Genomic DNA, 27,776 nt, shown 5'->3' with positions numbered 1-27,776 from the left:
TTCCTTAAATAGCATAAACAATCCGTGTAGAATAATTTTTTTCTTTTAAGCCAAGGGGTACTTAACATTCTCATTCAATGACTTAAGGATGCTTTCCTACTCTGATGCAGCCAGATTAAACCTGATGCTCTGGTAACCTTGCATCCTAGGGCACCCTTAGTGTCAAAATAGAAGACCAATATTAATTTTTGCTAGATATTTTACCTCCAAAAGCATAGGAGACATTATGTATTGGTGTAAAAGGAGCCATAATAGCTACAGACAATACAATTTTAAGGAAAATAACATACAAAAGTCAGTAATACATTGTTCTATTATTTATTACATAACAAAAATTCCTGCTTTTCACAATGATTCCTGTTCATTACCTTCCTTATCAGGAACTAATGCGTACAAAATGACCAAGGCTAACTATTAGTGAATCTGCTCTGTGGAGTTCTTATATTTTGAAGAGCAGTAATGGGCTCTAGGTCCACTTACCCACATGTAAGACCTTTCTGACTTTAACTGTGGAAATGTTCAGCTGCCTCTTGATATAGCTTTTAAGAAAGTAGCACGAGTGCAGTGACAAACAAAATCCTACATTTTACTGTCGAGTTCCCAAACTTTTAAGAGTACTTGGTCAAAAAAAAAAAAAAAATGTAGGCTGACAATTATTGCACTATTCACAACCTGCACAAAGAATTTCTTCTATACTGCAAACTAAAAAGCTTCTGTGAGGTATTCTTCATGTACGCAGTTACTTTAAAATTAGCTACAATGCTAACAGAAGTGTCTCCTGAATACTCTTTACTACTGAATATAATATTTAAAGACTGAATAAACTGTATCTGTGACCCCTATCACTTAAAAAGGCGGCAAATTCTGAAAGCACTTGGAAACATAGTAGGTTTATGTATGAATAACACCACTGATTAGAAAAACTAATATGGATGACTTAAATTAATTTGTTGCTTCTTTGTGGCAGCAAAATTTAAAACTACACCACTGTTATCTAAGGACTATAATCTTGACAGGCTCTTCAAGAAAGGCACCCTTAAATAGAGAACGAAACAAACTAGGTAGCCTGTGCTATAAATTCATACTTAAGCAATTACAGTACTGTACAGCAATCAAAACAAGCCCTATAATAAAATAGCTTTCCCCTTATGAGAGATTTTATGAGTCACTTATTATGGCAAACTTTTTTCTTTTTTCTTTTTTTCTTTTGAGACTTGCTGTTATTTGATTGAAATTTTCAAAATGTCTTCTGGTTACACAGTTATTCTGAAGTAGAATACCTGGATTTTATCGTACAGTATTCAAATATGAAAAAAAATCAAAAGAAAAAGTCAGAACAAATTAACTTCGAGATTGTCATGTGATTTCACTGAAATCTCACAAGCTGGAAATATGATGAGGTATAATTGAACCCTCCAAAGGCTAGCTAGACCACTATGCCATACTTCTACTCTCGGGAATTTGTCATGAAGAGACATGAAATACAGCAATTAAATTCAAGAAGCTGGACACAGAAGTGGGAAAAACCAAAGGGAACACAAAAAAATAAAAAAGGAATGCAAGACCTGCACTTTTAAACTCATTTTGTCTATCTCAGACCTTAACCCATGAAAAACCTGGCTTCTAGCTCATTTGGGTAAAACGTATAAATCGTTAAAATTTGAAAACTACCAAATTATTCACAGAATAATGGAAATTGCTACAATTGCAGTCCATCAATAAAGCAAAGGATAGTGTCTATTCTCGTAACAAACTGCTTAGTCCAACTTGAATTGAAATACGTAGTCAAAATATAACAACTATGCAACACGATTTAAATAATTCATAAAATACTATTCATCAGAAAACTATCCAAGCTGTGTCTTTTAAACACACAACTGTAATGCACTTAACTTACAACTATACTAAATTATCAATACAGTTCAAGGACTTTCCCATCAGCCTACCTTAAAATGTAGACAATATTGTTTTATAATATATGCTCTAATCGGACTTTTTATTGGCAAAAAGTAACATACATGAGGCAACAAAGAATTACATCTCCATTGAACAACCTTTAAATGATAAAATTATAAGGTTTCCTAATGTTATTACTTGAAGGATAAAGGAGAGACTCTTAATACTGCAAATAATAGTCTGAAACTAAGTGAAAGTGAACAACAACCCATTTTTCATGTCTAATTGCTTCAACATACCTACCAATACTGAATCTGAAAATGGGTTTTTTTTTTTAGAGTATTTAGTTTAACCAGACCACTAACACATACTGCTTGACTTACTGGGCTGGCATGCAACAACTGGTTTTTAAGAGGTGAAAAAGATGCTGGACTGGAGGAGACCAGAGCAAGTTAAAAAAAAAAAAAACTAGAGCAAGACCTGGAGTGTAATTAGTATGTGCTAGACCCCTGCACAGGGCATACTGTACTTTGAAATACTGTACCTGGAACATATTTCAGACCAATCGTGATACATATTGCCAGCAGGATCCATTATTTTACAATCTACTATTTCTAAAGAGTTCCTGTATTGAATATGTATACTGTTTCAATATTCTCCAAATAATACATTGCACTAAAAGTAAATGCATCCAACAGTGAAAAGTACTGTACAATACATAGTACAACTATGCCTAACAGCTTTCCTCAATCAATATTCTTGATAAGATCTAAATTGTGGGTAAATGAACCAGAGCACTCAACATATTCTAGCTATTGAAACAGACACTCTGCTAATTCTCTGACAAATGTGTTATACCTAAGCCAGATCACATAGGGGAATATTATGTGAAGACATGACCATGTCGTAAATGATAAGATCTCTCGAAAATGAAAAGGAAATACAGTTAGGGGGAAAGACGATTCATGCCCCACTTCTGAGGGCATAAGAAATGAAAAATAACTATCAATATCCTTATCACTAACTCTTAGCAAAGCTACTTGAAACAAAAAGTGATTTTCATCGAAATACTTTTTTTCGTCCCTTTCTATAAACTTATAAAACGCCCGGTACTTCTTGTCAACAAGACTCTCATGCGTAAAAGAACATACTATTGCACACAGTTATCTAAGGCATAAACAATCTCTGAATATGCAAAACCAGTATATACAACTACAGTGTTGTTACACTTGACAAAACTAATTAAGTTAGCCTATAATGTTGAACACTTACTACCATATTTTCAAACCTAAACAGAAGGTAAGAACAAGGTGAGGAGATGAAATAGATCACTTTGTTCTGACTGTCCTGTTAGTCCTTATATACACAAATGCAAAAAGCAGGTTATCTCCTCTTCTAAACCATTTGAAGCTATGTCTTGTCCAGCAGGTGATAAACAGTGAATAGTATATGAACAATAACAAAAAACCTTCATTGCAGACACAAAGGGCAATGCATTTTACAAACCATTTCTCCTTAAGAGTACAGATCCTAATGGCTAAATTCAACAGGGTCTCCAAATTTAACTTTCACAGAGTGAAGAAGTCCCCTTGTTCATACCTTTGTTCACATTGGAAAATACAGCCAATAATAATAATAACAAACCTTAAAAATAAAGTAGCATGATGATCACCATTTGTAAATTATTACAGGCACATACAAACAACACACCCAAAACAACTTCATGTAACCAAAAAAAAAAAAAAAAAGAAAAAAAAAACTGTTAGGAATATCCAACTCAATGAATATTTTATTTTTTCCTTATTAAAGGTAACCAGAAAAAACTCTGGTACAGTATTAAAATATGTACAAATTAGGAACGGTTGTACCATTCACTTAATGACACATAGTAAATAAAATTTACATTTTCATTCCTAACATGATACCTTCAAGATGCTGTACTAGTTTTTATTTATCTAAATATATATTATTCAAATTACATCTGTGGTAATCTCCCATACAAGGAAACAGATGTCAGTTGAAATATATATAGATTATATACTACACAATTTTCAGGATCTTTCTATGTATTATTGTGTAATTCATTACCTGTTTGTTACTATTTTTCTTTCTAAATTTCGGGAAATGAACCGAAAAGGAATGTATAAGCACTTACAAAGCTTCGACAACAGAAGAATAGTTATCAGTTGAAGTCCAACCAGACAAAGAGTCTACTGGATTTTAGTAAGGTCCCCTTCTGTTAAATGAACAATTTAAAACAATTTATCTTGATTATACACAGAAAAATAGAGCGTAAAATAATCTGACTGACCAGAAATCCAGGTGGAGAAAACCATAAAGTTAAAGGAACCAGCAAGGCATATTACCACCGATGGCTTTGGCTGTTACAACACCACAGGACAGGAATGAGGAACTACGTAACCCCAAAACTGCTCTGAAGTTACTTTTATTGGGTCTCTCCAGTAAGTGAGACAAAGAAACGATACAAATTTGTTTGCTAGTCTGGTACTACTTTTGACATGTTCTATATTTTCAGATTGCTCCTAGAACATTTTGTTCAAAAACCTTGTTCTTTTGTTACCAAATCACAATTGCTTTATTTGTTCTCTATTGCATTGGGTCAACAAGGCTTATAAAATCAAGCAGCAACCCATTAGAACCATTTACAACCCACTGATAATGGAATGAAACAAACGAGGAGTAGACTGTCATTGAATGAGCAGCAACAGTTTGGGGGTTACATGTTAAAAGACTCAATCCTGCTGAGGTATATGTATATATATAAAAAAAGACAAGGTAGATGACTAGAAGAGGAAAGAAAATGACAAAATCCATTACATAGTAATGTCTTGATTGATTTTTGGTTCTTTAGCCTTCATAATTTTTGTATCATGTTACAAATGTGCTGCTACTGTTAACTACAAAGTGTAATAGTACAATTTGATGTAACCATACAAAATTGACTAGAATGATTACTAATATCAATATTAAATTTATAGAACCTACAATATGCGAGCAGATGTGATTAAATTACTGATCCGAACAATGGACCACAGCAGCATTTACAAAATTTCATCACCAGGTTTTCAAAACATCTTCAACTACACAGTGAAGCATATCACTTTTTCAACCAACTTCTTTTTTTCTAAAGCTTCCCTACCACTTGGACTTCAATGATAAGGCATTTTCTTCCATCTGACAAATTTCCTATGAAATTGCAAACCCCTATAACTTGGGTAAAATCTTGAAACAAAGACAAACAAAACATTGTAAACGATACATGAATATTGCAAATATTTCTTAGGCGTTACTAAGTCATTACACAAAAATTACAAGTATCATACACGTGAGTTTAACACATGACCCAGATTTTACAGTATAAAATATGAAGCCACATTTCTTCTGTATAATAATGCCCTCTTAATAAAGCATATGGCATTAAGTGACATTTACTTGGCCATGATTTTTTCAACTCAAGTCTTTGTATACATGTAAATATAAAACAGGAGAATTAAGAATGTTGCTTATTACTTCTGTTTTACAAGGGCACTTGCCAATTCATAAAAAAACATTTGCTCAATCACAGGATCATTTTTTTTGCAAATTTGACGATACAAACATGGTTATAATTTTGTCAAAATTTTAGAAAGCTCATGATTTGCAAATACATACATATGTTTCAATGTCAATGTGCCATATATAGCATCCTCACAATCACTTGGAGTTCATGTAACTAAATGTCAGCGTTTACTTACATTTGTTCCTCGCAGCTACATAGAAAAATAAAATTCCTTTAGGCTGATCATTCACTTTCTGCAACAAAAAAATGTAGTATATGTAATGTCAACATTTTAAGAAAGTAATCTTATGAAAAGCCATCCAATTAAACGATAAATGCATGGCATTTTGCTAAAAGATAAATAAATAAGCAATGATAAATATTGCTGAACACTGAAGCCAGACAAGTCACAGATAAAATGAGAAAAATAACAGACATGCAACCTTTGCAATTTTCAAAAAGCCCGCAGTTCTGGGAGTTAACAGCATCTTCGCCGGTGCACGGAAGAACATGCTATCACTGGATGTTTGAAACATTCAAGTTTCGTTCGTGTATCTATAAATGTTTACCCATCAAAAAGTCCCAGTTTTCAGTTCGTTTCCTCCAAGTTGGAAACAAAGAGTTGGTTGACCATAATTTTCAAGCAATGACACAAGTGTCAGAATTGGTTCACTACGACAAAAATATTGAATAAAGCATAAGATATCTTATAGTCTCCAGAATAAAGCATCTGTTGAGAGTTATTGCCATTAAAGACCTAACCTGCCATTTTTCCCTTATGAAAATCAATATTAAAAAAGCACTGAAAACAACTGCCATAGACGTATGAAACTTCACCACAACTCTCAGCCACAAAATTCTGACAAGTCACAATGGATCCATCAGCATGTCCCTTAATTCAAACTAAATAACCTTCAAAATAAAAGTCACTATTAAAAAAGTGTGTAGAGAGCTTACGAAAAAACAGAATGAAACACTTCCAGATGTAAAATAGATTAGTTGAGAGAACTAAAGCATAAAGAGACAAAATTTCTCAAGGTGCTATTTGAACCAAGTAAATCAAAGTGAAAACAACATATTACATGCCAGATTTTCTTGAGTTTATGTTCAAATACCCAAGAAGTATCATAAAAACTTCAATATGTAGTTATAAGAATGCATTAAGGTAGAGCTGAAAAGCCCTTAGTGGTGAGAACAGATTAATCTAGGTGTTGAAAAAAATTGAATAGGAAGCAAATAGTCTTTGCAAATGGGTGACTGAAGGGTCAGGTTAGATATACCATCCCATACCCGAATATAAAGCTTCTGCTGAAGCATCCCAGAGGATAAACAAGTGCAGTTATAAGGTCCTGCCACAGTACAAGAGCGAACTAATAAAATCTACTCAAAGCATTTCTTTAGAAGTAAAATCGAAGCATTTATAAGAATCATAACTCAAGTTTAAGCGATGCCACCAGGTAAACTCTTCATGTCATTAAGTAAAACAAAAGAAGTACTATATTCGAGTAGTTTAAGACAAAAGGTTCCTAAATAACATAATTTCTAAAATCTATCCCATAAACTAATTTCTCTAGCTTACTTTTAATGGGAAAATCCCATGTCAAAAAGGCATTTCAGATACGAAACCTTCCACTGTAAAGCACAGGGCAAAACATTCTTTCTAAGGACCTTTTATATCCTTTTTAAATTGTGTACAAGATTCATAAGAGAATCAGTGTAATCACTAACATGCACAAGAAAGTCACAGCCGTATTTGGAAATGACTACCTTTGAAGCTAAGTAATACATGCTTAATAATATATATACAAACATTAAATTTGCAATGGAAAACATATACGTATGTATACCCCTTCATTGCAAAATTTTACCAAATGCAAGATATGAAACGCTGCAGCAGTTAAACCAAATCTGCTATACATTGCAAGCACTTCAAGGAACTTAAAAATGACTGAATTATAGTGACCTTGTCAAACATTTCAGTAACATATTCAAGTATTTTCCAACTTAACTACATTATGGTATGCAACTTATAAATACCACTTCCAACACGACAGACATTGTGGTAATATTTCTCTATATTAGTCAAAATCCATTTCTCCTCAAATGTGGCTACAGCATCATTACCAGAATGTATGAAAATCATTTCTATATGTAAATCAAACCACAGTAACAATAACTGTTACATTTAACACCATTCTCCTGTCACTACAAGATCAGTTATCACAAATCAACCTCTTGTTGACCATTATCATTAAATCGAGGTGATGGTACTTACAAAGCAGTGCTATATTGTACAGCTGTATTAAATTAAGCATTCTTGTGATTTGCAAGTAGAAATAAGCAAGGCTCCTTGAGATTTGAACTGACATTCCCAAAATCACCCAATAAGAAATATTCCTTCCTTCAAAAGCTGTCTAGTTAGCAAATAGTCAACTATAGTACACTGTAAACCATCCTGTTTTCAGGACTACACTGCCTGAACATGACAGTAACATCCAGGATATGAAAAAAATATCAAAACAAATAGTACTACACAGTTACATTCAGAATTGGTGAATGAAACAGTTGATAAAATTTATAAATCCTTCAGGCTTTTATACATTACATAGCATCAGAATCAACCTTATCGTCAGATATGTATTTAATATAAAATAGATGTTTCATTACTGTCAAAAATCAAACTGCAACTGTCTCACACTGTCCTTAATTTCTGTCAAGTACTTCCATTCACAAAAATGCATAGGATTTTTCTTCAGCATCCATAAAAATTCTCATTACGAACATCCACAAGAGGAGAAGAGTAACAAGCTCAAACAGCACTCAAATACAGTCTCGACTTGAGACCTGACAGACATAACTGGTGACTCATGGATCTCCTAACACATCTCCCCAACCCGATGCATGTGTCACTGGCATCATCTGTATACAAACACCTTAAACTCCTCACTTCACTAGTATTCACCCCTGTAGGAAGAACGGAAGACCGGTAAGACAGAAGCTGCGGCATTGGCAGCCAAGTCAAAAAAAGAATGAATGTAGTTCCACATACACAGGAAACACAAATTCATCATGCAGTTAAGAACCATAAGGGAATGAATGTATTATTTACATCGTAATCTAAAAGCAAGAGGCTTTGTGTAGTGCACCCTTTATCTGGGGATACATAATTATAGTGGTTTCATTAACAGCCATACTTTATGACTCCAGAAAACAATTAATCTGTAAATTAATCTGTAAATGTGGGTCCTCCAATTCTCCACGGTTACAGAGATATGTTAGCTCTTGCGACTAAACAGAGAACTGTAACTGTTTTTCACCCATGACATGCAACTCACCAAGTCTGATATGAATAGAGGCTGTATTAAAAAGCATCCCAATAAAAGATGAGGGAAAAACATAAAAACTAAAAAAAATTCAACATCTCAGACTGTGAGAACACAAGAGCCATATCCCTTAAAATCAAGAAATGAAAAATGCATTCCTTATTATATCATATCATGAGTAGTAGTGACTTATTTTATACACTCCTGACTTCTCACTGGACACACTTGTAACAAGTGTATTTAACAAAGATACAAAATTCTGCCTAAACATTGAAGTCAAATATCAAACTAAAGCATGAAAGTTTTTTTTTTCTTTTCCTTAAACACAAAAGCAGCCAAAATAACATTATAAAAACCAAAACAAAGGGAAAAGAAATGGGTTGAGTTATGGCAACACTTCTGAAATTCGTGTTAGTGCACAGGACTGTACTGTATGTTGAGTATCCACGATTATACTTCTTTCAAGACTGGCATTTTCTACCATTTATAAAAACACCTGTCCCTGTTGTTCCAAAGTTGTGAAGAACAATAATCCTAGCAAGCCTAACCCCGATGGGAAGACTGGGAGTTCGAGAATCTTCAAGAATACATTTTCTGAAAATGCCTTTCTGAGTCTATGATCATTCACCTATTGTGAACGGAACATAGCTACGTATTACCTGATATGAAACCTTATATGGTTAGCCCCAAACTCCTGTTTGTGAGCAAGCATTTTCTTTTGGTGGATGAATTCATCAACAAGCTTTTCAAAATCATCTGAAATGGGTTGCTATGAAACTTGGGTCATTTGTTTTTAGTGAAAGAAAAAAAAAACAGCAGTCAATATCGAAGTTTGCATTTGTAAAATGCAACAATTTCTGAGAGTTTTAACCTTTCAAAATTAAAAATTTCCAAGCAAATCCTGATTTTAGGGGAAACTTAATGCCCTTAACTAGGCTTGGTCAGAATAAACAAAAGAAATACAATGGGGAACAAAAATGAGTGTCCTGATCCAAACAAACAAAAGAATAAAACAGATTTCTCAAAATTAAATTGAATTTTACCTAAGCCAGGCTTTCATGGCACCAGTAGGAACGTGTTGAAACTTGTTAACAAGGTGGTTAACAGACAGATAAAGAGTGGGTTGTTTTGATCTGGGATTATGATAAAATAACTTCAGGCTTGTACATCTATGAAAATTTTATATTACATTACACCTTAATTTATCAAGACTGACTGATTTATAGATTTTAGGCATACATGCCAAACACTGGGGCAACTAACATAGGCCTCTATAAATATGGCCAACATCTGAACATTCAAGATATAACAGTTATCAGTAATACCATATAAAATATGCAAAACTAAATTCAAGTCTACACATGCCTTCAATCTCAACAATTTACCTCCATGTTGGGAAGTTTGCCTCATGGAACATGGTTGGCATTATTCCTATCACCATTTGGAATATCAACTTGCTAGTTATGTGCATGAACAGGGCAAGGAATGACCCCTGCAACCTTCTATACAGCCTGAAGGATTTGATGCAGAGGCTGATGAGGACCTGAGCCAGAGTCAGGCTCTTATGGAGGAGCAACCACTCAAAGCAAACTTGAGAGGTAACAATTAATATCACAAACAAACAGAAACAACGCTCTGCTACAACCAACACCTTGTGGGGAAGGCGAGGATGTAACATCTTCAAGCCAAATCTTCCAGGTGTTCCATAACTCTTCCACTGAGATAGATCTAGCCCTAAAAGAGACTGACAAAAAGGGAAGTAAAATCAGTCACTGACCTAGTCATCCATAGCCTTATGCATGAACCTTAGGTGAGTTTTGCTGTCCAAATGGTGCTTACGTAACTTTACAATGTCCCAAGAAGGTACCAAATAACTTGTGGATAACATCCTTCATACTGAAGGAGGTGAAGCATCAGGCATGAAACCACCAACAAAATAAGCCATCTAGTCACAAAAATCCCCAACAATCCTCAGTCAAGAAGCCTCACAACAGCAAAGACATCTGGACGCAATGGCACCCGAAAAGTGAGGATTCCAGGCAGATGAGTGGGCGGTATCACCCGGCCCCTTACCTACTTGCCTACTATCACTTTATTTTCTTAACATAATTCAACAACTGTTTCTGGCTGGTGCTGAAAATACTGCATAAAATGTAGTCTATACTTTCGTCGGAACAAAGCTTGATCTTTAGTATTAATTTTCAGTGGTGGTGCAAGAGTCAGTTACAACAGCAGTTTTACACCCTTGATAAAACTAGGTCCTATTAAAGGATTAAAAGTAAAGTACAAAAAAAGCAACATAATGGGGGTCAAAGAAATTGTTAAGAACCTTTAGTACTTGTACACAGTGCAACATGGGAAGCACCCGGTATACACTACCCTTTCATGGGGGACCACATTCTCAGGCTTCATGACTTACCATTGCAAAAGACCATAATTTCTCAGTAGTCAAACCTAATTTGGTTACAATGTCTCATTTAAATGTGATAATAAACACTTCAAATTTATTACTGATATGAAAACTGATAATTTAATATCCTCACTTCATCAACTTCCTGTTATGCTCTGAAGAGCTATATAAGAGAGCTCATTGATGAAGCCCAACCCTCAAGCTATATGACATTTCCTCATTATTGAACCTCAAACCAAAGACTAACATAGAGAAACATCTAGAAATAAATTGACATGCAGAAGCCACAACAGAAGTAACATGTCCGAATCAAAAGAAGAAAAACGAAAAAATGTGCCTTTTTCTTTGTCCTTCTCACAATGAAGGCCTCTCCATTGATACCTACGGCTAACCAAGACCTTCCTTGCTGTTACATCAGGGGATGAGTGCTAGCAGGGGAAAAATGCTACATATACACAATAACAAATACACTAAGCACTATTACTTGCCTGAAATGATTTATAGTTATAAGAATGTGAAAGTGATGGCTTATGTTACTTGGTTGGGGAGTTTAGACTACCAAAAATTGTCTGAAACGTCTCTGGCACAGATCTGAAAAGTAAGCAAAAAATACCAAACTAGAATATAACTGAAAATAATAATGGCTAGCCTTAAATAAACAGAAACAAAATAAACAACGGCTACAAGTGGGCCCCCTTACACTACATTAGCATTACTACGACCTATTTTGATAGTTTGCTCAGCAATTGAATAATCAACGAATACAGTTGTTGCTGGGTATGTGACAACTGGGCTGGGGTTTTCAAAGCAACGGGAAGAGAAGCATCAACACAAAAGAATAAAACCCTCCCTGTCCTAATGTTCATCTTTCATGACAGAATAACAAACATAGGAGTGTGTTGGTGAATGTTGTGCCAGCTGGAAAGCCACAAATGGAGTGTGTTCAGCAAGTATGAGGGCACTGCAGTGGATGAAAGGTTAGGGTAATTGCATAAACATGAAGCCAAATGACACAGACGGCAATGGTATCAGAGGAACGGCACAAGAAATGACAGTACAACAGTCTGGACATTCAGGAAACTGTTGGCCGAGACAGAGTGAATCCATGCAAGACGACAGCAAACAGATTGAGGGATATTCAGCACAGATCTTCCAACACATTTACAGTGATGTGGTAACGGTTGGACAGGCATTAAATATTCATGGAAATTTAGGCTGCAATTAATTTTTTCCCACAAAGGAAGAAACCCAAAAAACTGAAAGAAAATGTTTTACTTTGGCATCATTAATAGCCCCATAATCTTGATTAAAATGGATGCAAAAAAAAAATGCAACAGCAACTTAAAATAATGACTATTAATTAATGCTTGGATAATCATTTTCATGGAATGCTTAATGTATGTATAAGTATTGGGGATGTAGCCTATTTCAGTCAAATAGTCAACTACAAAAACTATGCCTTTTATATTCATCTATAACAAAGACATACTCTTAAAAGATATATTCCAGATGATGCATAAAAAGATAAAGGATTTACTAGATCTAAATTTTTTTCTTATATGACAGTACAGTATAATGAAACAAATAATGAATAAAATGTAAAAACCTGAAAAAACTAAATATAATCTAAGAACATGCTTTCTTGCTAAAAGGGTAAAGAATAATGACAAAAAGTAAATTCAAAAGTACATAGTACTTTGAAACTTGCTCACCAAGTCGTCGAGACCTAATACAAAATTCCTTGAAAAAACTTTTACTTTTACTAATCACTTCTATAATGTATGTAACTTATAACAATAATGGTTTGTAATTCAAATTTCCCTCAAAAGTAATTATGCAAGTCAGTTATATGCAGACTCAAAAAAAAAATACTTAAAAAACAAAGAGAATACTGTATGCAGATCAGAAAAAATATTCTCAGTCGATTTGCACTACAACATAAAGCTTCTACCTGTAATAAAATGTCATTTGATCAGATGAGAGATAATTCTACTTCTACTACACAATACAAAACTAGGTAGAATATCATGCAGAACACTATATGCTGAAGACAAAATGCTATTCTATCACTATATGTAACTTATGACTTAACTTGCATGAAGTATCACCTGTGACAAGCCTGCCTTAGCTCCTAAATCTATCCTTCTTCTTTAAATTGTGCAAAACACTGTTACTATTTTCCCTTTGCTTTTAAACTTAACATAACAGTGCTTGTCCTTAGAGCTCAAATTTTAAAAGAAAATGCCTGTTTGCAATTCAAAAGTTCCCAAAAGCAATGGCTGTTCTTCATCAAAGTTCACAAAATAATTACAACTGACATTTGTTCTTAAGTTAGTTTACCTTCGCCTGGCAAGCTTGAGTAAAATGAGGATTTGTATTTGCATGAAGATTTTCTCATACAGAACCTAAAATAAACTTTAGTTTTGGTGGGCTGCGCACATTTCCGAGATTGACTACCTTCCATATTCACAACACATCTGCATAACAATTCATCATGCTAATTAAGTAACTCATCATCTCCAAACAGACCTCACCACTAGTAAATTACCTTAAGAAGACTGCCACGTCAAAATTCATGTTAAAGTTAAAAATTAACACAGGGCGTCCCCAAGTAACGGCGCCAATGACTCATGGCATTCCAATCTTATGGTACTTTTTCAAATACAATTATTATGAAAATAGGTATCTAGTTACGGCACTGTTTACGGTGCTTCCAACAAGAATAGGTACCAAGTAATAGTACTTACGGTGCGGTGGAAATCGTCTTACCACGCACCGTCAGAAAGGAACCCCTGCTGTAATTCAGAGACAGACTGTATACAGACAGCCTGATTTATATTTGAACATCTTGTAAAGACTGAACATCACCATAAAAAAAAAATTTCACAGACTGAATGAGCTCCAAAATTCCCTCCTACGAAGGATGGGTCAATATTGAAGACGAAAATGTTTGTAATCACAGATGAGGGGTAGAAACTGAAGCAGAAAAATCAAATATGAAGAGCCAGAAAGAACAGAATCATCAGGGGAGAAGATGAAAAGTAAAGATGGAAATCATTGCAACTTGGGGTCAAGAACATACACTGGGTGCATGATCCTGCATAATGATCAAAACATTCACAGTAAATTTACTACTCACTGGTCACATTTGATGGACAATGAAAGGCTACTTAAACTAATAAATTCCCTTTAACTGAAAAATCTGTTAACCTCAGCACCAAAATAAATAGTATAAACAACACAGCTGGAGAATCACAGGTACCTTAGCTTACTCTCAAAGCACACGCATTTCTTTTTCCTCACTATTACCTGCAAGGTCTAATGCCTACTGAGCTTAAGCTCAAATAGCAGGAAAAAAATACTCTACTAAAAATTTTACAAAACAGATACACTGGTACTAACTATAGTACAAGTAGTAACTATATAGGAATGAGTTACACCACCCATCAAAGAAAAATAATCCTGTAGAATAATAAAAGGAAAATGTTTACGTATACTTACTGTTCAAGCCAAGAAGGGGGAGCTGTGTTGGGACTGCGAAGTTTAATGTTGAACTGCTTAAGCGTTGCTTCTAGGGCCGTCTGATTACCACTAAAATATGCCGAAACGGCATTGTGGAATAATAGCAACTGCTTGTGCATTACTTTAACCTAAAGATTTAAAAGTAACATTAGAGACAATATACTACTGTAATATAATTTATAACAAAATGAACAACATTCAAGGTTTACAGTATTTAAATTTTTCTAAAATGCAAAAACTTTTTTTATCTGAGATGAAAGCCAACATTCTGTAATGAGTTTCAACAACAACAGGGGCTAAAAAAACAAAAACCCCCACCTTATTTTCATCCAAAAATTTTAGTTTAATTGCTACGTCTGCCCTCAACCTGTCATAGTGCGCCTTGTGCATACTGAAGTTCCTCTGCGCCTCCTCTAACTTGATGCTACTTATTTCAGACCTTGGTTGTTGTGACATCATTTCAAGGTCACTACGGTACGCATCGTATTCCACCCTATAAGGAGAGGAACATGGAAAAACTGTTTAAAAGCTCATACACAGAAGGAAATATTGCTGTTTTAATTCCTTGTCTCTTCTGAGCAGTCATATCTTGCATCAGGAAAAAGTAGTAGTATTTTGATTTTTATCATCGTTTTCCAATACTGTACTGGGAAGCTTGAGGGAACCTCAGTCAACTAAGGAAGTGGAGGCAAACAAATAATGTCAAACATTTTTCCACTTAACATCATCTAAGAAAATAAGCTCTAACAATACATACATTTATAAATTTCATTAAAACTTCCAAACATAATGCAATACAAAAAGCCTATTATCACATCGATATGAAAGGTAAATGTGTAACTCACCTTGCAGCTTCGTACAGCTTGATGGTAAGTAAAGTGTCTTCCATGGTCTTGTTACAAAGTGTGTTGACAGAGGAAACAAAGAAATTTAATGCACCAAGGAGAGTTTCTCCATTTTTGGTTAGAGTTCGTTGAGTCTCGGCATTATATATAAATTCTTCTTGAAGCTCTGGAGATTTCTATAAAAGGAAATAATCTCGTTACAAAGCTAGACACTTGTCTGGCCTTGAAAGATTATCCTGTAAATGTTCTACACAGAGGTTATAACTAGTAGTAACCTTTAACGACACCAAAGCTTACATTATGCATCAATATATATGTAAATAAGTAAACTCAGTACCTATACTGACTGTGGTATCCTTCTTTAACAAATAATGTGACAAACTCAAACATTAACCAACACAGATGTCCGAAATACTTCATGTGCACTTGAAAACATACCTGGGCTAGATCAGCGAATGCATCGCCTAACTGCTGTTGTGTTTGAACAACGTGGTAAAAATGTGAAGATAAAGCTCTTGCTAACCGTAGTATTTGTGAATATTTACGTTGCGTGTCTCGCAGCGCCTCAATCTGACCTTCCAGCTCTGTTGAAAAAAGACCACAAAATTAAGACAAATTTAATGTTTATATTTATGTGGTACTTTTACAAATATACTACGTATTTTTACCGATACTGATCAACTAAGAGGTCAATGGAATAAAGTGTTAATGTGAGAGAGAATTAATGTGGCTAACTGGAAGTTGTCATGACAGCCCATGGGTAGCATGCACAAAATTCACATCAGAAAAGCTGAGCTCATATTTACCTGACACCTTTTCAGAATCTAATTTTGATTACGTAGTTACCTATAGAGTGGCCTTGAATTACAGAAATGCCATAAGTAGCTGGCATGTCAATACTGTGACACCTAACCATATGGAATTAGCCATAGTCGACCTACATAACATTCATAAGCAAAATGAGAGCGGAAAGCTGTAGTACTGGATTACTAGTGAGTTCCCTCAATTCACAAGGAAATTATGGCCTCCTCCAATCAAAATTTGCCAGCTCAAAAACTGAACGAAGCCACAGAGTACACACACCAAAATACGGTATGCTTTATTTCAAATACAGTAATACCCTGAACTTATGCGGGGTTAGGTTCCAGACCCCCTCGTGTAAGGGGAAGTTTCACGTAAGTTTTGCACGGTCTCTGCAAATGCTAATAAATGCTTGCTTCTAGAGTTTGAACACAAAATCTGACCCTAACCATGCTCCCTAAGCATTAACCCTTAAACGCTGAAGCGGTATTTTAAAAAACGTCTCCCGTATGCCAGCGGCGTTCGCGAGTGAGCGCCGAAGCGGAAAAAATGTTTTTTTCAAAAAATCACGGCACGCTTAGTTTTCAAGATTAGGAGTTCATTTTTTTTTTTTTTTTTTTTTTTTTTTTTTTTTTTTTTTTTTTTTTTTTTTTTTTGTCATTGCCTGAAGTTTAGTATGCAACCATTAGAAATTAAAAAAAAATCATTATCATATATAAATATTGGGATATATGACAGCACGAAAAAAATTTCATATATAATTGTATACAAATCGCGCTGTGAGCAAAACGGGTAAAGCCAACGAGTTAATTTATTTTTTGTTGTTGTATTATTCACTAAATTGCAATTATTTTGGTATATAACACATTGTAAAACTATCAAGGCAACACAGAGAAAATATTATCACAAAATGATGCATGAATTCATAATGCGTGGATGTAAAAAAAAAGGTGTTGTCAAAAATTCACCATAAATAAAAATATTGTGCTAGAGATTTCCCGTTTGTTGCAAAATGAAGGTAACTGATTGAATATTACTAGACTGTAAGTGTTGTAGCTTACAATTGCAGTTTTCAACCATTTTGGTCGAGTTAAAGTTGACCAAAGGAAGAATTTTTTCTCTTTATCATTATTTATATGAAAATATTTCAAAACTGATAAAAGCTACAACCATAGCTTGTTTTTTGTTGTATTCTACATGAAATTGCGCACATTTTCATATATAAAACTTTATGTAAAGGCTAATTTAAAATGGTGCAAACATTACGACAATCGGACAAAAAAATTTATGATTTTTTCCGAAGAGTTACGCGCAGACATAAGGAAAAAGTTTTTTTCATAAATTCACCATAAATCGAAATATTGTGCTAGAGACTTCCAATTTGTTGAAATGAAGGTAAATGATTGAATATTACTGGAATGTAATAGTTTTAGCTTACAGTTGCATTTTTCGACCATTTCGGTCGAGTCAAAGTTGACCGAAGGTTGAAATTTTGGCACTTATCATTATTTATATGAAAATATCTCAAAAATGATAAAAGCTACAACCATGGGTTATTTTTAGTTGTATGCTACATAAAATTACACACATTTTCATACATAAAACTTTATGTAACTGCTAATTTAAAATGGTGCAAACATTACAACAATCGGACGAAAAACTTTCTGATTTTTTTTCGGAAGAGTTACCGCGCGGACGTAAGGAAAATGTTTTTTTTTTTTCATAAATTCACCATAAATCGAAATATTGTGCTAGAGACTTCTAATGAGTTCCAAAATAAATTTAAATGATTGAATATTACTAAAATGTAAGAGTTTTAGCTTACAATTGCGTTTTTCAACCATTTTGGTAGAGTCAAAGTTGACCGAAGGTTGAAATTTTGGCACTTATCGTTATTTATATGAAAATATTTCAAAACTGATAAAAGCTACAACCATGAGTAGTTTTTTGTTGTATTCTACATGAAAATGCACACATTTTCATATATAATACTCCATGTAACGGCTAATATAAAATGGTCCAAAAATTATGTCAAAGTGACGAAATAATTTCTGAGATGTGTCGCTGATACTTTTTAGTGCAAGACGAAAGAAATTCGCGCTCACGTGCCTGGGTAACGATTGTAAACAAAACAATGCCTTGATCCGTGAGCTCCCAGCATCCCCCAAGGTGCATGATTCAAAAGTTTTTGCCTTGTAGGCCTATAACTATTTTTCCGCGAATTTAAAAAAAAACTTTTTTATATCGACGTATCATACGTCCAATCAGCGTTAAAGGGTTAAGCTAACTTTGAAATGAAATTAAAGTTACTGTACTTTGATTTGAAAGATTTTAATACATTACCCTTAAAAATGAAATAACTGGTCGGCATAAAAATAGTAACAGTACATAACTACTACGTACATACGTATCCATTTTCATACATATACTAATGTTACCCCTAATTCATGGGATGCCATTCTCTTTTTCCCTCAGAATAAAAGAAGTTTTCTTTGTGTCACTAGGTAAATTTCATAAGTCTGTTATAATGAAATAAAGAAAACATGTACAGTACTATGTACATATGTAACGTTTGCAGAGGGTGAAGGTAAAATTCAATCAATTTAAAATCATGTACTAGTATGAGGGCTAACTATGAGAGAGAGAGAGAGAGAGAGAGAGAGAGAGAGAGAGAGAGAGAGAGAGAGAGAGAGAGAGAGAGAGAAATACGTACGTCATGTGAGGTGAAACTCTGAAGGGGTATCATCTTTCAAAATTGTGAATGGGATCACATCTTCTGAAAGTACATTAACTGTATGTGCTGTAATTACGTAACATAGTACATACAGATTGTACCAGCACTTTTCTCCGAGGTTAAGATAGTAATTTTCACAGAACATCAACTCTATTCTGTCTCTGATATGTTTTAGTAGTTGATCATGAAGGTCTTATATAGTGACAAACACTGTGAATTATGTACTGCCTTTGTACATTTTCAAAAATATAAATAGCATACACAGAATCTCCATATGCTGATTTTACACTTAAAAGCATGAAAACTTATACTAATTGTAGTATACTAGTACGTACTTCAGAAATTAAACAAAGTTCCTGAAGGGATATCATCTTTGAAAAGTGCAGTAACTTTGTGAATGGGTAGCCTATTGCATAAAAGTACATACTAAATGCACCAACTGTAGGTAGTACTGTAATTAGTACCTTAGTATCATATTTAAGCATGTACAAAAATAAAAATAATACATTTTTAATAAAGATTTATACAGAAAAGCTTTAAATCTTCAAAATTTATATACAGTGATAACTTAACCATAAACGCTTTTGCAGGCCCTTGCAGTGTTTCTGGAAGATTCACAAATGTTCACGCTATTGTGAAGAACTCGCATATGATAATTAGTTAGATTCCAATGAAAAGTTCGCACTATTGTGAATTTGTGCAACACAAATCGCATAAGTTCGGGGTATTACTGTACAGTGGAATTAAAACCCTTATTCTTTTCAATTTATTTCTTGAAGTAATCAAACAGAACAGTGTGTAAAGGAACAGTCATTCAAGAACTCAGTAAACTATTAACAAAAACAAGAAATGAATCACAATCCAGAGAAACTCACCAGTATCTACTGTCCGTGAGGATTTGCCTAATTTCTCGGAAATGAGCTGCTTAGTGCACTTATATGTGGAGATAGACCACGTCTTGATGCTCTCCATTTTGCTTGACCCTGACCGTACGACCGCTGCGCCATTTTCACTGCTGGGTGTTGTGGGCGTTGCTAAAGGGACGGGAGACATGGCTGGAAACGGCGAGATATAACAGGACCACTTATTCCCGTACTCTGAAACATTACTTACATAGGGGTCCAGGGGTTTAAAATTGCTTTATTTTGGGTCACAGCATTAACTCCACAAATGCCTCTTCCAAACTTTAGAGACACACGGCTGGGCACTTTAAATGGCTTATTAAAATATTGCATAGCTACTGTGCCTAGGTTGATGAATGGCAAGGGACACTATTAACTAAATATTTCAAGTAAAATCACGGTACATTTCTAACAAAATTAAAGCAAGCTGCACTAAGCATGAAAATGTATACAGTACAATAATTGAGAAGCATAAATAAGCTGACCAAAAAGTCAAACTTCAACAATGTACTTTACTCGAGCAAGTTGCAAAATATCAACCAGCATCATTCAATATCTACTCAAGAATAGATTCCTTACAATAACTTTAGAGGCACAAAACATGACAAAAATTAGCAATACAAAACTCACTCTTCCTCTGACTACATTGAATACATGTGTCTCGTATTTTACTAGCAATAAAAACTTCTTAAAATGCAAACTAATTCATGCCTGCCATATACAACATGCCAGCATGAACAATAAACAGTACTACGCTTCAAAGATAACATGACCTGAGGTCATTTTTACTGACAATATTACTTGTTTTCCTGCATTCTTGAATTTAAGACAGTTATCAAGAAATACTTTTTGTTTGCCTAATTCATTAGTACTATTAATAAATCTCATGATCGAACATTCTCTAAGCATGTAATTTCATCAGAAATGTCCAAATTCACTGAATACTGTATCCTACATATTAATATTGGATGTCTTCCTACCATCCGTCTACATACAGCTGCACAAGTATTAGATGGTCCAGTAAATAATTTACATACATAAGCATTATTCACACCTGGTCAAATCTAAGTTATTTCTTGTCACTAGTAAGAATCAACTGCTGGTAAAGCATTCCTACTTAAATCAAAGGAAGATATCTACTGTACTTCTAATCAGGTACACCACATGCAAATGCTGTTATCTCTGCATCTAACTTATTCATATTACCCTGTTTTGAATAAAACTAATCTAACTGAATTCATCTTTAAATAATGAAGGTAACCTGGAACCACAAATTAAGCGATGTGAATTTTTAAAAATTATTATTGAAGCTGCTCTTGATATAAAAAAAAAGGGCTATCAATTCTCCATAATAATAAAGAAACTTACCAGGACTATTGGCATTATTGGGGGAGGCATATGATGAACCTGGGTTATGGGGGTACTGTGGAAGAGAGGTGGGCCGATTCTGAGAGACTGCTATGGGCTGCGTCGGGGACGTGGGCGACTGCACTCCTCCAGAGTTGTTGACAGCATTGCTCATGGACATTCCAGCTCCAGCTAGGGGCTGGTTCTCAGAATTGATGGCTCCGTCATTCAGCGCAACATTTTGCATGCCGCCTTCACTCAGATCTCCGTCCATAATTGCTTCTGAAATTCTGTGGGAATTTGAGCCAATGTCATTTATAAAATTCTGAAAAATGTTGCTGTTCAAGTGTAAATATAATGCAACATCTTCATTTCTGAAATTCTGAAAGAAATTACAGTAAATTTTGTAAGTACAATCTTAGAAAAAATAATTGGTACACTTTTGGCGCAATCACTAACAAGAAAATCCTAGACAGAGAAATACCAATATGAATAATGAGTACTACTGTGCTTTATTAATGAAAACAACAGAATGCCATTATACAAATAGCATTGTTACGTAAGTATTGCCTGCATAAAGTCCAAGGGTTTAGCTGGAAATTAAATTAGACGACTACTTTATATAGCTATGATGAAAATGAAGCTTATGCCACATTAAGTAAATGGGAAGGTGATTAGTATAAAAGTATACAACATCTCAGACAGACGCATATTATCTTCAAGCCATACCTCTGGTCATATAATATATAAGGATATGTGATAAAAAGTACATACAAAATTGTCACCACCTAGACTGAAGAAAAGAAACATCCACCAAAGGAACACTGTATGAAACAAACTTGCTTTTGATAAATACAACACAGTTTAAAAGTACCAGTAATATACATGTGGGGCTCCTGTATTCGCGTTCTCCAGATTCGCGGATTTCTCTCTGGATCATATCTACCCATTAATCGCGAGAAATTCACCTACAGGTGGTATTTTTCTATGAGAAATATCCACAAATTCCTGGGTTTTTTATCAATTTCATTATAAAATGCACTTTTTGTGATAAAATTATTAAAAAAACTGGGTATAATAATTTTTAGTGGGTTTTTCTTGAGTTTTAACTGACATAATAGGCCGTTTTCAGCATTTTTATAGGGGTTCCAACTATTCACAGATTCTTACTATGGTGGGGGGGGGGGGGGGGGGGGGGTTCTAGTACACATCCCCTGCGAATACGGGGGACCACTGTCTGGACTTTCTATATTCAAATGATTTTATCACAACCAGTGAACAGTATTTCTAAACCAAGGATTCACCAGTAACTATTTCCTTTAAAGTTACAAAAACATAACATGATTGAACAATGACAAAGAGACTAACACAATTAACAATGACATATCTTACAAACTTGAAAGATTTTGATCATATCAAATGTATGAGATTACTATTGTGGTGAACATCCAAATCTAACTACAGCATCTTTTTCTAAGTCTTAGCGCCAACTCAACAAGAATTCATACAAAATTTAAAACATCAAGTGGATATACAACATATTCTCCTATTAAAACCTCAATCACTTCAGTGTAGCTAAGCGTTCATTCCTTTAATCTCAAGACAGATAATTGCTTTTTTTTTTCTTGTCTCAAAAGTCTAATCTCAAGTGGTTCCTTATCAGACAATACTATCAATCCCAACATCACCATAACTTAGAAATACTATCTCTACAATTTTACGACTAACGAACTTTTATTGCTGGTAACAATATTCCAATAAAAATTGATGAATATGTGTCTATTCTTTATACAGTACGTATAGCACAACCACTTCAAAATGAAAACTCTTCATACAAGCTATTTGAAAAAGCAAAGGATCTTATTATACTGGACCACAAATCAGTAAAGCTTTACCACAATTAGAACAGTGAATCTGCCAACTTAAATTCCAAACTCTAATAATTCATGTATGTATGTATGTTCAAGTTTTAATTTAAAAATATCTGTTTTAAAATTAAAGTGAATCTAAATTTCCTACCTAAAACTTCATGATTAAAACTTCAAAAGGAGAAAACTAAGCACATACTTATGATAAGCAGTGGAAAAATGTTTATCTGATTTTGACATAGCTACAGATAAACAGCAAACAAAACGACAAAACTTCGGGGAGGACACAAGATCACAAGTTGTAACAGCGTGTGCGCTCTTCACGAGCCAGTACAAAACTACTTGCTCAGGACACCAAGAACCTCGTGGGTTTATACATTGATATCAAAATTACAAATGGCTGCACGCACAACTAATCTAATAGAGTACATTTCTTTCAACTCGAGAGAATCTACCATATTCTGTTTTTTATGTTTCTCTTTTGAGTTTTGTACAAAGTTCATGGTCAGAATGTTTTTGTTTGCTTTTTTTCTGTAGCCTTTAAAACTGATAACGAATTAGTGGTAAAAGGGAATAAGAAAGTGCTATGCAGGAATCTAAACTTAGCAATAGATAAAAACTTTTTTTTTTTTTACTCTATGCCAAATACTTATCTATTATTGCAACTCTGCCTTCTTATAGCTAAAGTAAATTGATATAATTACTCTTAATAACATTAAAGTAATTTGAGTAGAACTTTAATTTGGATTTCTAGAATATCATGAGGCATGCTGAAAGGATGTTTTTATGAAATGGCAAGTAAAATTACACAATACCAAAGTTAATTTTGGACAACTGTGAAGAAACTAAAGAAAAGAAAAGAAATGAAATGGAGTAAATAAAACATATACAGGGTGGGCCAAAAGTAGCCTCACAGGTACTTCATGAACTGTTTCTCATTCAAAGTACTCTTCAATAGAAAATTAATACTGTGCCATTAATACATGCTATTTATTTTTATCCTTTTCATGTCACTCATTCTTAAATATGCCACTTATTCATGTCTGAAAAATTTTATGCGTTTAATAAATTATTTTTTATTCTGTTTTAACTGTGAGGCTACTTTTGGCCCACCCTGTATATTAATAACAATGCCCTATTTTCATTTTCATATGTAATATGGCAGATGCCCATGGAGAAAAAGCCTCCTGAATCAAGTAGGAAGACAATTCTTTTGTCAGACTGTTTACATTAAGAATACCAAGGAGTCACCCCCCGTTAAGCTAGGTAGTACAGCATCTTAGGTTGAAGGAAAGCTAGGTTAGGCTGTGAACATTGTAACTGGCAACTGACCCTTCCTCTCTGAAGACAAAACATATTATAAATTGTTTTTGCCAAAACATCTGTAGTACTTAGTACACTTTACCAAAGTTTTTGCCATAAATAACTTTTTATGGTAAAAAAAATCCCAATTCGCTCTGGCATCTCTTTGATAGTGCAAATAATTTCCAACTGCATACTCTATAACAACAAAAAGACAGTTCAAGTACAAAGATCATAAACACCAAAATTCCTAGCACATGAGATAAGAAGAATTTTTTTGCACAACGCCATACCAACGTATTAATTAAAACATCAAATCACACATTACTGTACAAAAAATTCCATTCTTAAATTGTTAAGAGCATTTGTCTGGTACGCATCACTGAAACAAAGACAAGTTTAAAAGCCCAGGCTAAAAATAGTAGCATATTTTCTGTAAATGCAATGTCGATTACAGCATTTTGTTTGGAGCTATAATATTACAGATGTTTCTTTGTATTGGTAAACGTTCATTCAATACATACTTTCTCGAGCCTTGCATTCTCGTACATAGGACATCTAAATTATAAGTCAAAGCTCTGGCTTGTTGTTTGGGGTACAGATAAGAAAAAAATACAATAAAGCACAAAAAATTGTGATTAGTAGATTTTAGAATATTTGATTCATCTATTAGGACAAATATTAATTTCTCAACCAATAACTCAACTTTTGGGATATTTTCTTGTTTTTATGAAGGCCTGGGGTGCAAGCGTTAGGCAATAAGCAAGCCTACATCTATTATGCTACATCCTAAACCTAAATCTCAAGCGTAGTTTTTTGTTTACTAAACTCATCAACTTAAGCCTGTCCTATCTAGCCCATGAATTAACTGCGCGACCTTACCCAATGCCTTTTCCGGCATTCGCCCCCAAGAATAGAATAGAATACAAAATAGAATTTTGGACAATGGCTAAGCACAGGGGCCTATTGGGTCATTCAGCACTGAAAGGGAAAGTGAGATTGGAGAGGACTGCAAGGTGTAACAGGAGGAATACCTCCAGGGAGGATAGCAAGATGGAAGAAAAAACATGAGAGGAGGTAGGCTATACAGCAAAAGGAACAAAAGGGGTTGCAGCTAGGGGGGCAAAGGGACGTTGCAAAGAATCTAGGTAATCCCACAAAAATATAACAATGATCAATTGTCCCCGCCTCCTCCCGTGTTTCAGATCAAAGGGGCGGGTTTAGTAACGCTATCATAACCGCCGTAGATGCATAATCTGGCTATAATTATAATTAATATACGAAAATACCTCGGTAAAACATCGATATAACTGGCAAAGAGTTTGATCCAGCGGCCTTAAAATAACCCGACGTTGGTCAACTCTAAAGAAATTCAGTCTGCCTTAGGCTTTTCCATTCCACTCGCCCCCTGGGGGGGTCGAAATACATATTCCGGGGGACATTTCCTCACTAAATGGCTACGGACACCGTCGCATTAATTCATGGCGGGCCAGTACTCACCTAAAATTTGCCGTAGATCATGAACTAATAACCCTTAATCTGTCAAAACTCATCACAACACACCAAGCTGTCTGCTGATGACGTCACTGCCGCGTATCAGACACACACTACACGATGCTAGTCATCGTTTTTCGCCTAATTGTTTTTCGGCCAAGGGTCGTTTGTGCGAATGTTAATTACGACTCTAAAATTCCATAATTATAGATTTTCGATTTCCGGATAATTTAGGCCACTGTCGATTCTCGCGTAAAACCGAAAGAGGTGATATATCAGTCGGTCTGACTTTTCAAGACTTCTTGCTACAGCAAAAATTCACAGTTTTCGATTTCACACGGTAGTCGTCATATCTGGCGTCTAAATGTGCCCAGAATAAACATATAACTTATAAAATAAAGGACAAATTATAATAATGAGTTTACCCTCTATCGATTTTGGTAAAATTCATCATTGTAAGGAGCGTTTAAAAGTGAGATTATCGTACACTAATATCTGTTGAGCGATGTGTTGATCATACATACGCCTTTAAAATGTCATACATTAAAATTTTCCTATTGATTTGTATATTCTCTATGTGTTGACGTGTTACAGTAAATACCTTTTGTTTTGTGGTTATATATAACCAGATTTCACAAGATTTATATAATGTTCATGACGTCACAGTCTAAGTTAGTATAGTAATGTATATTTCCCACGTGTCTGGCTGATTTTTTTTTTTTTCGGGACAATTATCAAGATGAATCCAGTAGGAGAAATGAAGGTTCTTGACTATCCTTATGATAAAAATAAACAAATTTATAGGCAAATTTAGTCTACAACACTCAATGATAATTTATCTAATTGTAAAATTTAACCTTTTATGTTTTTAATAATAAATTATGTGAAATACAAATCAAACAAGTGTTAAGTTTCACTAATGTGCAAAACGGAAAACTTTTGGTGTTGTCTTACCAAGAGCAGTTGGCTTAGGCCCCAGACCAATGCATGCTCGATGTATACTCAGATGAATTAGTTCTCCCATTATATGTTGAAATAACTACTGTAATGCCGTCTGTCTACTGGGATTACTTCCATCCAATACAATAGCGTGTGTAGAAAAAAAAAAACGCTATGTTGTTGGCACATGGAGACGTGTTTTCGCATATACGCTCCCGTATTAAAACACCCATTACTTCATGCTCGTCATCTTACGTTTTCTGTGGCCTATGCATTCGTGTCACATGTGATAACGGACAGGAAATAAACTAAAGACTTTTATTTTTATATATAATGAAATAGCTTAATTATTAAGTATGAGGCAAAAACGAAACCAAAAGTATTACAAAAAAATAGTTTGAGACTAATGAATAGTATCATACAAAACTGACATGCATGTGTTTGCAATTGAAATATAAAATAATTGCGTCCATTAGTCTAAAATATGAAATTAATTGATAATAATTTCATATTGAGGAATTCTCTAATGGATTTCGAAATACCGAATGTGTAGTATTAATAGCATTGTACACACACTTAGAGCACTATATTGCTCATGGAATGTGCATATAACTTGTGCTACCAACATGCAACTTGTCACACTAGCTAGCGCCGCAACCTTCTCTATCTGTTCGTCTCAAAAGACCTATATGTCCTCCGCATTCTATCTCAGCAGTAACACTTAATGAGTCTCAGACACGGCCGACAGAAAACGTCGATTCAGAGCCATCTGAATTTCCAATGCTGACGTGCAATGGTGGGCGAATAATAAGTTCCACCTGGTACGCCTAGGGC

General features: G+C 34.5%; 1 protein-coding gene across 7 annotated transcripts; it reads right to left on the bottom strand.

Moving 5' to 3' along the window:
* Positions 1–295: 295 nt before the first annotated feature.
* Positions 296–27,112, bottom strand: LOC135203754 (arfaptin-2-like). 7 transcript variants are annotated; one of them, XM_064233702.1, is made up of 9 exons: positions 26,958–27,112; positions 21,361–21,629; positions 19,966–20,187; positions 15,994–16,139; positions 15,556–15,731; positions 15,029–15,203; positions 14,690–14,838; positions 11,673–11,779; positions 296–5,705 (listed from the first exon to the last, which is right to left on the bottom strand). In XM_064233702.1, the coding sequence occupies exons 2-8, from the start codon at positions 21,611–21,613 to the stop codon at positions 11,722–11,724; spliced, it is 1,179 nt and encodes a 392-aa protein (XP_064089772.1). In that variant the 5' UTR covers positions 21,614–21,629; positions 26,958–27,112; the 3' UTR covers positions 296–5,705; positions 11,673–11,721. The 7 variants fall into 7 exon arrangements, with proteins under 7 accessions (XP_064089772.1, XP_064089771.1, XP_064089766.1 ...); XM_064233701.1 differs by lacking the exon at positions 26,958–27,112 and adding an exon at positions 26,010–26,162; XM_064233696.1 differs by lacking the exon at positions 26,958–27,112 and adding an exon at positions 23,407–23,545.
* Between the last annotated feature and the right edge of the window lie 664 nt (positions 27,113–27,776).

This window comes from Macrobrachium nipponense, chromosome 36 (assembly GCF_015104395.2).
Source record: "Macrobrachium nipponense isolate FS-2020 chromosome 36, ASM1510439v2, whole genome shotgun sequence".
Taxonomy (NCBI): domain Eukaryota; kingdom Metazoa; phylum Arthropoda; class Malacostraca; order Decapoda; family Palaemonidae; genus Macrobrachium; species Macrobrachium nipponense.
Note: the sequence above shows the minus strand (reverse complement) of the source record. Positions and strands in the feature narration are given on the sequence as shown.

What these genes read in the sequence shown, in the direction of transcription:
- LOC135203754 (XM_064233696.1), bottom strand. Translation starts at nt 23,447, where the DNA reads ATGTCAAAATCAGATAAACATTTTTCCACTGCTTATCATAA. An exon ending in TTTTCCACTGCTTATCATAA is followed by an intron (nt 21,630 to 23,406) that starts GTATGTGCTTAG and finishes AAATTCCCACAG; the next exon opens with AATTTCAGAAGCAATTATGG. An exon ending in CCCCCTTCTTGGCTTGAACA is followed by an intron (nt 11,780 to 14,689) that starts GTAAGTATACGT and finishes CTTACTTTTCAG; the next exon opens with ATCTGTGCCAGAGACGTTTC.